The following is a 15,491-nucleotide window of genomic DNA, read 5'->3' on the forward strand; positions in this document are numbered from 1 at the left end:
ACAATATTAAGCCTGATGTTTTTATGACTTGGGTTCACATCACCATGAGTGTTTCCACCAAGTCAAAATTTACCTGTATTAAGTTGCAAAAGAAAATGGTGTAATTTGGGAAGAAATTTAGAGGAGAGAGCTGCATAGTTCAACAAATTTAATCCTTAGTTATATATGAATTCTGCAATATCAAAAAACGAACTAGATTTATCTAAACAACAATACTGTTTATGGATTTCCCTATGATACAGGATGACTTCCATACTCTGTAAGGCTTCTAAATGAGTTTACAAATTGAAAGAGAATCCATGAAAATGCAGATTTGATAGCGGATCTGCCCCAAACTGGAACTTTTCCATAGTTATTAGACTGAATATGTTTCTTTTCATACAACGAGCCACAAGTGATAAGGAGTGAAGCCTTGTCATGGCAAACACCGAAAAATCTCTTAGCTATCATAACCACAGCAACTAACAGCACCCACCTCCCCAGTGAAATTCCCTGTTCTGTTCGTGTCTTTCAGAAAGAAGAAAGTATCATCTGATCTATGAGGACAGATCAGGTATAAGAGCCTAAGGGAGTCCCATCTACTCCCCCAACCTTCTCATCAGATTTTAATGGAGTGATGAATAAGAGGAACTGGTACCATCTGAAACATTAGTGGGACAACTTTATGTATGTACTGTACAAGCATTTTCCTCACTATTACTTCTCTATCCAAGCACTGAGATGCTGACATCATTGACAATATATACTTTTGTAAGTACAAGACTTCAAAATACCCATAAGCATAAAGGATAACAAGCACGTCAACTATTTTCACAATCTCGTACACTCACTTTCACACAACTCAGTAGTAAAGTGATTGTTAAACTTATGTTGGAAAAAACTGGTGTGATAAACTAAGAGAAGCTGAATTAGATATGCAACTTATGCAATGAAGATTTTTTTTTATTAGTGACTTTAAATGGAAAATGTTTCAAGTAGCAAAATCTGTTAACCTAGGCAAGTGAATATATGTCCCCTAGCAATAACATAGAATTAGCATTTTGAAAACTCACCAAAGGATACATAAAATTCTTTAGTGAATAATAATAATATATTTTTGTAGTAAACATTTTTTATTCTAATAAAATTGTTATACCTTAATATTGCATGCTTTATAGTTGTACAAATGTATTAAATTGCAAAATAAAAAGCTTAGTAAGTCCTGAAAGATTTTTATGGTTGAATTAAATCTTATCTTGCACTGTATGTTCAGAGGTTGGTGCAATCTTCCATTATAGTTATCATTTGAAATACAGAAACTAAATAGAAGAACAAAGAACAAAGTGTAGGGAAAGATCCCTTTAGGGAAAATTTTCAAACTAAAGCTATATAAACCAGTGCCTTTCTAATAGAAAAAAAGAAATAACACTTTGTTAGTTATTTATTAACTTTTATGTTTGGCTAAATTATATTGTTAACCTCTGCTTGAACTTCACCAAGCAAGGAAAAGGCATTTACTCAGAGTTTTCAATACCAGGCCAAATTTAAGAACTAGCTTTGAAATTTTCAGATGGAAAGAAAAAACAGTAAAAAGAAATTGGGGCTTAGTCCTTGTCTAATTTGGAAACTGCAACTGTATGGCAAAATACATGTTTCTAAAATGACAAAGTTAGACAGCAGAAAAATTTTCTAAGGATTGATTTAAAAAGCACTCTATCTGATAGCAGGTCAGCTTAAACTGATAAATCAGGAGGATGCAAGAAAATTTGCAACTTTTAAAAATAAGGATTAAGAAAAATTCTACCTAGTTGTGCTCCAGAGCACAAAAGACTTCATCCTTCATTATATATATAATTTTACTCTCCTTGTAAAAAACCCAAATCTCAGTTGAGGTAACATCCAGAAATGTTAGGAACTAAAGAATAGAGTCCTCCTTTAAACACATACTTACTTTTACATAGTTTATGCAAATTTAGTTAATTTTTTTTTAATTTTACGTTTATTTTGTTTCAGCATACAATTTCATCCTTTCACACATTAAAGATGTTTAACATTCTTATTAAAATATTCACATATTTCATTCCCCATTTTAACCTACCATGTAATGCAACTGAATGTCATGTTTCCTCATAGAAATGTGTAACTAGAACTACTTCTGCAGACAAAAAAAAAGCATTCAACAATTACCCATTTTTGTGATCAGTAAGTGCAGAGAAATAAACCTGGAAATCCCAATCATTTAATTTGATTTAATCTGTGAGAATACTATAGGATGACAAGGAAACAAAATGTTCATAGAGTGTACTATTTTGTTATTTTCTGTATTTGCATACTGTTTCTGTTATATAAGTACAATGTATTGCCTTGCCTGTGGCCTGCATTATCTTATGTTCTAACGTTTGAAATCTAACCCCCCTCTGTCCACATATGTGGTATTCTAGGAAAGGGAACACTTCCGAGGAGTTAAAGAGGTCACTTGTATGTCTTAAGACTTAGAACAGCTGTGTCAAAAAATTTCATTTTAGTAAAGCACTAAAACAAAGAGAAAACATGAGCCTAATAAATCTTTCATGAGGCCAATGAAACATTGTAATAAGTGAAATTTTAAGGGAACCTGACAAGTGAATTTTCTGCCAAAGTGTTCTGACTCTGTCAGAACACTATTACACCAAAGAGCTGCTATATGTGTATTTGACATGTTCTGCAAAAGAAGTTTTGACTGTTCACAATTCCAGGAGGTGAATGGGAACACTCTTCTGAAGATAAATGCTGGAAAAAATGCTACCTACTCTGAAAACCCAGGCCCCTCACCTCTCACACTACTTACTATTTTGATAATTTCAAGTGGTTTATTTTTACAGATATTCTTTGCTTGTTATACATACATACATACATATATATATATATATATATATATATATATATATATATGTATGTATTGTAACACCTAACTGATTCTGAGGTAAAAGACACCAACATAGATACAAAACTACTTCTCAAAGCCAGTGAAGTACCTAAACACCTTCATTAGTTTTGAATTTACCAACTATGGAATAGGAAAGTCCATTAAAATTAATAATCTCTTTTCCATATGAGGTTGGCACTACTTTCTCAGAAGACTTGGGCAGACTCAAGAGAGCAAATTCCACTAAGAAAGGATTCTAATGCTTACATTACACAAGAGATCCATTATATTGTGCCAGACCCACCAAAGAAGCTATGGAGGTGTAAGATTACCAGAGAAAATCTTACTATCAACACTCCTGTCTTTCCTAGTCTAACTCCTAGGTGCCTGATCTTCCCCCAAGCTTCCTGGAGTACAGAAACTAGATATCTATGATTCTATGAGTATTTAAAGGGATCTGATTCACTTGTTTGAAAATCACCATGGGATATTAGAAATGCAGGTTCAAACTTCTAGGGATAAAAAGAATTAATGTTTCTAATTTCATGGGCACTTGGGCAATTCAGTAAGCCATACTGGTAGAGAAGTTTAAAAGAAAAGTGATCTGAACACTGAATGCCAGGGTGCCAGTCTGACTTCCAGTTTTCATTAAGTCCTGAGGTAAATGTACGCAATTGTGTAGGAAACAGATTTTCAGCTAAACTTGTCTCTCTCTTGTTTTAGCACCTCAATACTCAGAGTGCTGTTTCTCAGGTACCCTGTCCCAGGTATCTAACCCTCACAGACTAACCTGGTCATTCAGCTCCAGGAGCAGAACTCATAATGCTAGGTTTAAATACTATGAAAATTTTTAAATCATTAAATGTTGAGGCACTGTGCACCATAATGCATTAGTCTCTTTTTTTGTTTCTAACCCATTAAAAAATTTATGCACCTGGTGAGCAGGCACCATCTACCCTGCAAATTTGTCATGTAAAAATATTATGGGACTGCATAAATGAAAACCATCATAAGGCAAATAGCCATGGAGAAAAATATGGCATGCATATGAAATATTAATTGTAGAAGTTCTTAAGTCCTTAACTAATAAACATTTTAATGATTAAGCTAACAGATTTGAATGACCTGGAGCTGTAGCATCAGTAAGAAAGAATAAATTAATACTATTTGACTAGTACACACTTCCTGAAAGAATCACAGTGCGTGAATATAACTTTTAAAATAATCTCTAGGTCAACTGAGAGACTATCCTACCAGAACTATCTAATTCGCTAAAACATTTGTATACATTTTAATAGTCTATGACAAAACATGATTTTTTATTTTAGCAATGTAAATAGATTGTAAAGATGGAACAGTTTTTAACATGTTCCCACTCTATCTTATGCACTGCACAGCAGCAACCAAGGCAGAAGGTGGATTTATATAACAAACTCCTAAAAGTCAATACAGAAATTCTTTTAGAATCATAGAATACCCTGAGTTGAAAGGGACCCACAAAGATCACTGAGTCCAAAGCCTGACTCCATACAGGGCAATCTAAAAGTAAAATAAATGGGTAAAATAATTTAGTCTGGAGATACATTTCAAATTGTTTTTATAGCATATGTGAATTTTGGATTAGTGAAATAATGTGGAAGATAGCTGTATATCGCAATATTGGTTGAAAGCCAATGAAAACTGAACCCCTCTGATCTTGCCAAAAGGAAAATAAGGAGAGAAATCATTTAAGTCCGTCACAAAATTTAAGTGATCAACATTAAAATGTTAACACTCCCATTTGTAAGTAAAAAGTGGCCAACGTTTCTAGATTCAAGGTGACCATAGAAACCTATTTCAAGTTGTTGACTGGTGTCCACAAAATCTAGTCTGACTTCTGTTTCAATGCCATTTTATCACAACCCTCCCCTTCAGAATCTGTTTTCCCACTAACCAGCCCTGAGCATTCTACAAGTTCCTGATACTTGGCAGAGACTCTGTACACAGGCCCTCCTTTTCCCCATGCTGGTCTTGTCTCTGCCTCTGAAGAATTAGACTGCATAATTAGGTTCCTTGCACAAAGAACCTTTGTTTAAGTCATTCCAGCCATACTACAGTTTTTCCATCAGTTACCTGAAACATCTCCATTTCATAGACACTGTCCAACCTCAAAGTCACAGTAACACAAACAGCTGACAGTCATACAGGTCAACTCAGGCAAGGAAGGCCATGTTCATACCTATGCTGCTTCCACTCAGTGAAACATCACTTAGAAAACACTTTTCATTATTTCTCAGATACTTATGTGATTTTACATGCCACACACATGAACACACACAGTACAATAAGATACAAATTCTTCTTGTATTAGAGATAGTATAAGAATAACCTTCTGAGTTCGTGGTTTGCATTGCAAGTTCTATGTTCCATCTCTATTTCAATAAATACTGAAGTATTTTCTTCCAAGGGGAATGGAATCCATAGAAAGATTGATACTCAGTACTTCAATGGCTGGACAATATGCTTGGAAGAAAAGGAGAACCAAGCTAAAAATCCTGCTTCAAATCAAGCAGAAAGGGATTTAAATTTAGATTTCATGGATATCACTTGAGTAACCTAATTATGGGCACATAAAGGATGGAAGAGGAAAATGCAACCTCCATGTGATAATCCATACCTATTTTGTCTGTGAATTAGCTCTTACTTCAAGTATTTTGTTTAAAAAGTGAAACAAAGAGGTAAAATGTTATCCCAATCACTTTGATTCCAACATAATGTATTCTTCTGGAGGAGCCTAGAAACATTGTACTGACCCAAACAATGTTGTATGGCCACCAAATTAAGGAGATGGCCAAAAGAAAAAGACAAAAGATATTATTACTAGTCACAGTTGAACCATTTTAATGGGAATTTTCTAAATTATTCAGTTCAAGGCAGGCACCAGAAATGAAAAATTTGGACATAATCAGTTAATAATTTTGAAAAATGATAAGCACTTGGGTCTAATGTTTTTTGGTGAAAAGCTGCCTGCAGGTTTAGCCAAAGACTATGCTATCAGCTCCACCTTAAAGATTTTGTTTACGCATACAATAAAACCAGGAAAAGACTGTGCAACAAATCCTTTTTTTGTGAATGAAGTTAACAATATTAAATTCTTCAAAACAGAACATACTCATGAACATATAACTAATAATGATTTGATATACTGGCTCAGATGCAACTGTGGCACAGAACAAAATATACTGCTCTCAATATTTTAAGCAAAATAATTTTTTGAAAATGGTAGAAGGGTCACTAAAAACCTTGGCTTACTGATGAATCTATACAAATTTTTAGGGATGTAAAGCAGGGAACACAGCAAATCTACTAGTAAAGGTTTACATAGAACTTTATTCCCTTGTAGGAAAGTAAAGAATTTTAGGAATCTCTATAATCCTGCTGGGCCTGTAAAAACAGAAATAAAGAGAGGTCAAAGGATCTCAGTGGATAGTTAGATTGCAAAGCATGTGCACAAGGAAATACTTTACTTTCAGAGAGGCAAACACTGTTGAAATGACTTTGGACAACAGGTAGGAGCAAGACTAATGAAATCTATTCATTTCAGTAAGAGTATTACAAATAATTATAAATTATAAATCTTATTAGTAAGAGTATTATAAATACTATTTCACAACACAGGAATTCTCAATGCACATGCACACCAGCAGAATCTAAACATTAAACTTCCCAAACTCAGGTCATGGAACAAGGACAATAGCTTTCTTGACTTTTCTTCTTAACAGACTCCAAAACATGCAATTTCAAGAAAGAAAGAAAGTCCAAATGCCTTAAGTATAAATATTTACGTTTTGAAACTATTTATCAGAGGAAAGAAGCTGAGCAACCCCTAGTGGCAGCAGAAAAATACATTCTGGAAAAAAAAAGCTAAATTTTCTACAGGACCAAGATATTTTCAAAAACACATTAATTTGTGAACACAAGTTTATATGCCGTGTCCAAAGTTGCTATAACATTTAGAAAAAACTGCAAGTAAAAAATTATTCATGACTCATAGCAGATTTTTCCTAGTATTCAATTAGAAAGTGATAACTGTGTTTGATAAAATACACTACAATATACGTCTTACAATATATTAAGAATAACCTTTTTATACATTTTTTCTCAAAGAGAATGCATTTTGTTTTCTAATTCTAAGATATCCTAATGCAATTACTGCCAAATTCAGCATCATCATTTAGAGAGGGATTTGCAAGCACTATACCAATGAAATGCACAATGTGATATTAATTAAAAAAAATAGCTTAGACTTCTTTGTATTTTGTTTTAAAGTGGTTATCTAGAATTCAGTTTTATTATCTCTTTTCTATAAATTATCATTTGCTCTTCCTTTTTTTTATGTTTGGAAAAAAGAAAGGAAACCAGTCATTGCCAGTACAACTATACTTTCTGTCTTCTCAACCTTTTTGAATCTCACTTCAACTGAGTGAGATTTTCTGTGTTAGCCATCAGCTGCTCAAGATTTTCATAAATAACCATCAGAACAAAGTAGATACAAAGGCAGAGATGAATGTTCCTGCAAACATCCATATCAAAGTAGATTTGAACTCTATACAGTCTTTCAAAAGTTATCCATACACATGTATCTAAAGAAAAAGCTCTTACTTCATGGCCACCAATGATCTCATGTCTCTAGCCATCACAAGTATAGAGGGATGGTGCTTCACAGAGTCCAGGTCATTTCAGATACCATGACTCTGGATATCAGTAGATGTTATATATATAAAAGAAACATATAAAAGTATGTCCTTTTCTTTCCACAAAATGTAATTCTGAAGACAATATTTTCAAAATCAAAGACAACACTGACAGACGTAAAATAACACTTAAAAGTGCAGTAATAAGAAATCACTATTGAGCTCAGTTCTTGATTTTCACTGTTTCTAAGGTGAGTTTTGAAACTGATGTTGGGTCCAAAAATCAGGTTAGGCAGAAAGCTTGTTGCTGGAACACCTGCAGCTATTCCAAAGATGACAAAAAAAGGGCCTCAAGAGACTGGAAGTCAATCTCTTAACAAATCACCACGCATTGGGAAAAAAAAAAATCAAGAAAAAAAAATCCCCCAACATTTGACCTACTATCACTATACTGCTATAGCAGTAGCTGAGCTGTAGCAATAGAAAAGCAGAAACTTCACTGTGCACTGAAAACCACCAATTTAAATTTGGAGGTAGCACAAGATTCCTGTGATAGACTAATGACTTGCAACTTCAGAGCCAAGAAGTCTGACACACAAATCCTACATTCAAAGAGAAAAAAGACAACATGACATATATATTTGAAGAATTTGTGAAAATATTCTTACAAATATTTTTAAAGATCTCTGACTTCTTACTGTAAAAGATTATTTTACTATAAATAATCTATTGGTAAGGCATAGTACAGTTGTGTTGTCTACTTGGTAAAGACTGCTTAACAGATCTTTCATTTTTGTCACACTCAAGAAACTTTTTGTCACACTTAAAAAGTATCATGTAATGAATCACAGGAAAATATCATACCTCCAAGTTGTTCAGATGCTGTTTTTCAAGGAGCTGTTGCATTTCTTTCAGATTTTTCTGGAAGAGAAGTTGGTGACTATCCATGTTTGTTCTACTGCTCTCTTGTATTGGTTTATCACAGCCAAACATTGCTGACATCTGCTTCTGATGGAAAGAATCATTTCTAGATGCTGATGAGGATGTATCATCTGTAGTGCTTGATGCAGACAAGCAACTTATTACTTTATCTTATTTTTATGTGTCAACAGTACACTTTTAAATATGTCCAAGTGAAGGATAGTCATACTACACGTAACTACAGGTGGTGCTGTTAGTACTATCTAAAAGTGTCCAACACTTTCCATTTTAAGACCTCTCTTCTGTTATTTATAAATAGTCAGACTTTTCTGATTAGGTTGTTGGGTGACTGCCTCAGGCTGAATTAATATGGAAGATGTCAGCCAACAGTTTGGTAATTTGCAGAAATGGAACACGGAGGGTTGTGTTTTAAAAAAAAAAAAAGAAGAAAAAAAGCCCAAAGAAAATAAAAAAACAAGGAAAATGGGCTTTGTTTTTTCATAAAATTGGCTTATATAGCGCATGCTGTCAGGTGTTCCCTTACTTCAAAGAGCAAGAAAGCTTTGTAGTATGTAGAGATCCCAAATCTACTGATGATGTGTAATGTCAGTATTATGGTATGTTAAAGTACACGTATTTGATGCCTGAAAAAAAACCACCTTTGGAGTAGCTAGTGTAGCTGGCTTCTGCGACCAGGGTGGGCCAAAATTAAGGCAGAGGAAACCACAGGTTTCTACAAGATGAGAATTAACAAGAACCATGGGACAGGTTGACACCCAGGAATGAAAGAAGTCAAGAAGCATGCAAAGCCAAATGACAAGGAAAGTGCAATTAGTGACCAGGAAGGCAGGGAGTTTGTAGCAAGGTATGTTCAAGAACAAAAAGCAGATAGAACTGGAATGAAGCTGGGTAAGATCACTAGGAATAAGAACCAAGCTTTGGAAAACAAGAAGCAAGAACTGGGTTGATATCAAGGATGACAAAATCAAGAAACAAGTAGCTTTAAGCAATAAGAAAAGAAGGCCTGAAAAAAAAAAACCAGCAAAAATAACCCAGATGCCAAACCCCACAGCTTGTGGGTAGATCAAGCTTTAGTCATGGCTGGGCTTTGCGAACGAAGATTTGGGAAGGGCTCTACCCACATTTGTTACAGGCACGCTGGTGGCTAAAAAGGCCAATATGAGAGAGGCACGTCCGGTTGCAAAAGGCACGGCAGAAGGACTCCTTAGGTGGTATATTCTGCAAGACACGACTCTTTCTGTGTTGTCTTTTCTCCTCGAGAGTGATCCTGTGTGCTTTCTCAAAAGCATCAGCAGCGTTATAGATGGTGTGTCTCCAGACCTACCGATTGGAGGCCAGAGTAGACCAGTTATGGTGATCAATATGGCCAAGGCTGAGATGTTGTTTCAGGGAGTCCTTGTATCTTTTCTTCGGGGCTCCTCTCTTGCGGCAGCCAGTGGCAAGTTCACCATAAAGCAGGATCTTAGGGAGGCGATGGACCTTCATCCTGGAGACGTGCCCTGCCCAACACAGCTGTGTTCTCAGCAACATGGCCTCAATACTTGTGATTGCTGCTTGTTCTAGAACAGATGTATTGGTCACATAATCTGACCAGTGGATGTTTAGGATTGAACGGAGGCAGCGTTGATGGAAGTGTTCTAGGAGATGCAGGTGGTGGTGGTAGATGACCCATGATTCAGATCCGTATAAGAGAGTAGACAGTACTATGGCTCTGTAAACATTGATCTTGGTACTTTTCTTCAGGTGTTTATTTCACCAAACTCTTTTATGAAGCTTTCCAAAAGCTCTATACGCCTTTGCTAACCTGTTGCCTATCTCCCCGTCAATCTCACCATCCGAGGAGAGGATGTTACCTAGGTAATTAAACTGCTGGACTGATTTGAGCTCTGATTGGCCAATGGTGATATGGGGATGATGGAAGACTTCCTGAGGTGCAGGTTGATAGAGAACTTCTGTCTTTTTTAAGCTGACTTGCAGACCAAAAAGCTCAGCAGCATCTGCAAAGCAGGATGTTAAACGCTGCAGAACTGCTTCTGTGTGGGCGACAAGGGCGGCGTCATCAGCATAAAGCAGCTCCTGGACAAGATGGTTTAAGGTCTTGGTGTGGGCCTTCAGTCACCTTAGGGTGAAAAGGCTTCCATCAGTATGGTATCGAATGTAGATACCGTCCTGATCAGCAAGGTCTGCCGTGGCCCTTTGGAGCATCATACTGAAAAAGATTGTGAATAGGACTGGTGGGAGAACGCAGCCTTGTTCACACCATTGGTTATTAGAAAGGGCTCAGAAAGCGCATTGCCATATCTGATTTGGCCGTGTTGATCCTCATGGAGTGAGATGATCATTTTAAGGAACTTGGGGGGACATCCTAAGCGTTCCAAAATCTGCCATAGACCTTTTCTGCTCACAGTATTGAAAGGTTACATAGAGACCTTTGTTCTAGATCAAGCTTTAGTATTCTGAAGTGTAACTATTGCCAGGTTGCCAGCTATGCTAGGCTGTCTAGGTGGAACAGTTAGTGAAGGACACTGATGCTGTCTTTTGGCTTCAGCTTCGTTCAAGGGCCTTAAATGCCCTTAGTCTGGTGTATCCAAAGTGGTACATACAGTTATTTGTCAACAGATCCATGTTTTAACCTATGTTTAATAGAGCCATAATCCTTGCAATTGATTAGAAAGCCAAGCTTATGTCTTGCTGCTTTAGGATCAAGTATTTAATGATGGACTTGGCAGTGCTGAGCTAACAAATAGACTTGATGATTGGAAAGGTCTTTTCCAATCAAAACAGTTCTACGACTCTATGATTTTCTTTGTTGTACTCCACAATGATTACAAATGGTGGTAGAAGCAGAATAGAGAAAACAGACTATCAATATAAACTTTCAGTGAAGTTACTTTTATGTTAGGTAAAGGGTATGCCTTTACCTAAAAGCAGAGATCCAACAAGATTTACCAGATAGGTAAATCTCTTATTTATTTAAAGAACTCAGAAAACTGCATGCTCTATTCTTTTGTATGGCAGATAGCATCCCTATCCCAAAACTTTCTTGTCAGACACCTGGCCCCCCAAAAATCTGGTTTTGCTTTTCTCCAAGAGGAGTTAATACGTCTTCATTGCTCAATTTATTTCTTTTTTAAACATAGACATTAGGAATTTTAGAACCTTTTAAAATTCACTAATATGTGTAGACTGTTGGGTCTACAGCCATATTTATCTTGAATACTTAATACAGTATTCATTTCTACCTTTGAATGGTGACTGTCAATGAATTCTATATACTCTGTTTTTAAGGAGGGTAAATTCTAAAGATAATACAAGATTTTTGGCTTAAGTGTTTATAGAATTGCAAGGAGAAATACAGAAAGGTATCTACTACTTCATCTGAGTTATTTATTAGCTGTCCCAACATTTCCAATTAAAGAGATTACAAGAACCTTCATCTTTGTGAACCTTCCCAAAACACTCTTCTGTTTTATCTGTTTTAAGTGGCTTGTGACCTGCCAATAGATCATAGTAGACTCAACTTTTAAACTTTTTTCCTGCTGGGGTCACTTATTTTAAATTTTTTTCTTTGAGCAATTACTAATTTTGAACTTATAAAAATATAATTAACTTTGAGATTCTTAGCTCTCTCTCAAATTTGGTTACTAGGGAAACAGAAGCTGTAAAAGAATATGAACATATAAATTTAATTTCCTTAGGAAATCATACAAAAATGACATATAAAATTTTCATTATGAACCTGAAGATTGTGAAAGGAACATACTATCATTATTACAGGGTAGTGAATATTTAAAATTATACAAATAAAAATGGAGTGACAGCAATGTAAAAAATGGTAAGTGGTTTTAAGAGGTCCTGAGAGACAAAAGCAAAGCACAAGGAGCAATTTGAAAAAAGATGAAAAATAAAGAAACAAGTGATAAAGGCTGGGGGAAGAGGCACTGAGCTGCTATCCTTAATGAAGCCTATAAGTGAAATGAGGCAAACCATCAGGAACCCTGAGACACGGTTCAGAAACATCTACATTTTTTTCCCATAAATGAAAACTTAGGTTTAACAGGTAAATTTCTTGCTTGTTTCTTTGTTTTTATGACTGCAATCTTCCTATGAATGTTGACTGGCAAACAGCATGAGTGTTTAGCTGTAGAGTTATGAAATATTTTGTCAATTGATCAGTTTATCACACACAAAGGTATTAATCAGCAGTAGCTATGTAAACAAGCTGAATATTAATGTCACAATGAAGAACACACTGAAGCTCAAAATTAGGAAGACCCCTTTTAGACAGAATTTTTCTGTTCTGAACATCTGCAGAATTTATATAATGCAGGAAATAATTATAATAATAGTAACAACAAAAGCAGCAATAACAAAAATAACCCCTTGAACTGAAATGTTAAAGAAATAAGAGATTAGGAAGGGTATAATCAGGAAGGAGTATGAAATAAAGCAGCTAGACAAACTATGTATGAAGAAACATTCTGTTATAAGTCAAGGTATCTTCAAAAGAATGCTTGGGCAGAGAGAAAAGTATGCAAATCAAATTGTATGTGATATAAAATAAAATTACAGGATACTCACAATACATATAGAGAATGAGAAATATAAAGGAATGACAGCTGGAAAGAAGAACCTTGCATGAATATATAAACTAAAGTATCCTTGAATGTCAGAAGGAAAAACATCTAGACAGAATACTTTAGAAATCACAGTATTGCAAATGGTTTGATAACCATGGAAATCTGAGTCAGGCTATAACTGAATGGAGATTGGGTTAGTCCTGACTATTCCCAGAGTTCTGCTGAAGGGAAAAGGTGTGTGTCACCTCCTCTGCTGTCTTACCAAATGGACACAAACAACTCAAGGAAGTTGCATAATGCTTCACTGGAAAACTTCACAGAAATGCCTTCTTTGCTATGAGAGAAATGTCCTACAATTTCTTAAAGAGTAATCGTTTCCTGTTTATTGAATAAATCAATTTACTTCCTGTGATCATCAGAGTAAACAGGAATGCTTACCTGAAGTTGATTTTGTTTATCCTTGGGAAGGACAATCCTGATGTTAAAACTGATCCTTTAAGTTGTTCAAGAGCTTCTTCTAACTGAGAAGATGCTTTTGTCTGGACTAGAGGGATCAGAGTTAAAAAAACACAGCGGAAAAAATATTTTTAAAATTGGAATAATTCACCATAAATGGTTTGGTTAAGTTTCTGAAGTTTGGAAGCCTAAATCCAGAGTTACAATAAACAGAGTGGTATAGCATTATTAGACATGCTAGAGAACCTCGAGTTCCTCTGAAACAAAATGCCAGCCTATTTAAGTGTTTAAAGTTACACATCTATTCAACAGTTTTGCTCTTTGTTTTCTAAATGCATTGTTGAAAAAGTAGGAGGTTAAAAAATCTAATTTTTTTTTACATCATGATTATTCTGCTCATGCACTTAGCCGAAGTTATGGCTTGCAGATATTTTACAGAGGCCAAATAATCCAATCAGTGGAGAAAGAAAGAGTCCAGACAGGCACAAGTTATTGCCTCTTTCAAGTAAGTAAAAGTAGGGTAGAGAGTAACTTTTTGCTATAAAAGAAAACCAAGGAAAAAAAATTATGATTCATTCTATTGCTACACAGTCTGGGCTGTCAGTAGGGCTACGAAGAAGCCCTAAACCAGTACTTTTCTATTTTGTTATTTTAATCTGACATTTGATCTTGAAGTAAGAGACATTACCTCACAGTTGGCACAACTGCAGTTGGGAGAGTAAATCTGCTAAAGCATACCTAAGTAATAGACCATATCTTAAGAGTTTGAACACTGGAAAGTTGACTGGAAATCAGACTTGGCCAATGCTGTTACAAACTTCTGCCAATCTGCACTGATTCCAAGAAAGCAGGAACTGAGCTGCAGTGATCATTACTTCCCAGCAATGAGAGAACAGCTCAGAAAGTGGACTAATTCAGAAAAAAAGTTATGTAACACATTAATATATGCTAGGACTGCTTTTACTTAATGATAAACAAAATGCACATTCTTGAATATGTCATTTCCAGTGGTTCAAAGAGGGGACCATTACTCTACCCTAGTAACTGTCAGTGGCTTTGTAACACCTCTCACCCAGCTGTGAAAGCACAGTACTGCAAGCAATAAGCACATTGTAGTCAAAAAAGTGGGGAAAACCCAGAAAGCCACAATACCCCAAGGAGGTGATGTACTTACTGTGTCCGGAATACAGTGCAATATCTCACAGTATAATTTTTAGGAATAAAACCAAAACTGTGTTTTTAATTCCCTCTACTCAATTGTCATATGTATCAGATCTGAGCTTGTCAGTTGTTTTGCTTTTATGAATTCAATGAACTTGAGTAAAGTTAATTGTTCTGTTTGCTTCAATTATTTTATACTGATAGAATAATAAGAAGGGTTGGACTAATAATGATCTCCAGAGGTCCCTTCCAACCCTAACAATTCTATGATTCTGCGAATAGAAGAACACTTGTATTGTGAATAATGATTAAATTTTAGTTTACAAACCTATTTGTTTGTGCTGAGAAAAAGGCAGATGAGCACGCTGGAACTTCTCAGTTGCCTCCTGAAGTTTAATCTTCCTTTGCTGAAGAACTCTTTGTCTAAATCTTTGTTCTTTTTCTTCTTCTTGCTTCTGTCTTTCTTCAAAGGCTCTGTATGTAAGAATCAGAAGTAGATCATTCCTATGTTTTTGAATTACTTTTACCAAAATATTAGTAACTTACTTGCTTACCAACTTGCCACTTTAGTACAAAAGCTTGCTTGTCCATAAATTAAATGCCATTAACTTCAGCACAGCTGGACTTTTATAGTAAATGGGGCAGTGGGTGGGGAAGAAGTCACAACATATTTTTATTTTTTAGCCTCAGCCAGAGAATTGATTCTTCTTTATATTTGAATTAACATGCAGACTTGACCAGTTCTTGTTACCAATGTTACTTTCACAACAGCCTTTACATTACCACCTAAATGTA

The 15,491-nt window shown here is 35.4% G+C and overlaps 1 protein-coding gene across 4 annotated transcripts in view; it reads right to left on the reverse strand.

Annotated features, from left to right (window-relative positions):
• Positions 1-15,491, reverse strand: part of CEP126 (centrosomal protein 126) — a 40,313-nt gene that overhangs the window by 16,129 nt on the left and 8,693 nt on the right. For all 4 annotated transcript variants that reach the window (XM_051780173.1, XM_051780174.1, XM_051780175.1 and 1 more), the window contains 3 exons: positions 15,025-15,170; positions 13,518-13,623; positions 8,422-8,617 (listed from right to left, as the gene is read on the reverse strand). In XM_051780173.1, the coding sequence (XP_051636133.1) occupies positions 8,422-8,617; positions 13,518-13,623; positions 15,025-15,170 (448 nt within the window). The remainder of the gene's footprint in view (positions 1-8,421; positions 8,618-13,517; positions 13,624-15,024; positions 15,171-15,491) is intronic.

Source organism: Manacus candei, unplaced genomic scaffold (genome assembly GCF_025592945.1).
Source record: "Manacus candei isolate 608988 ecotype Guabito, Panama unplaced genomic scaffold, ASM2559294v1 h1tg000014l, whole genome shotgun sequence".
Classification (NCBI taxonomy): domain Eukaryota; kingdom Metazoa; phylum Chordata; class Aves; order Passeriformes; family Pipridae; genus Manacus; species Manacus candei.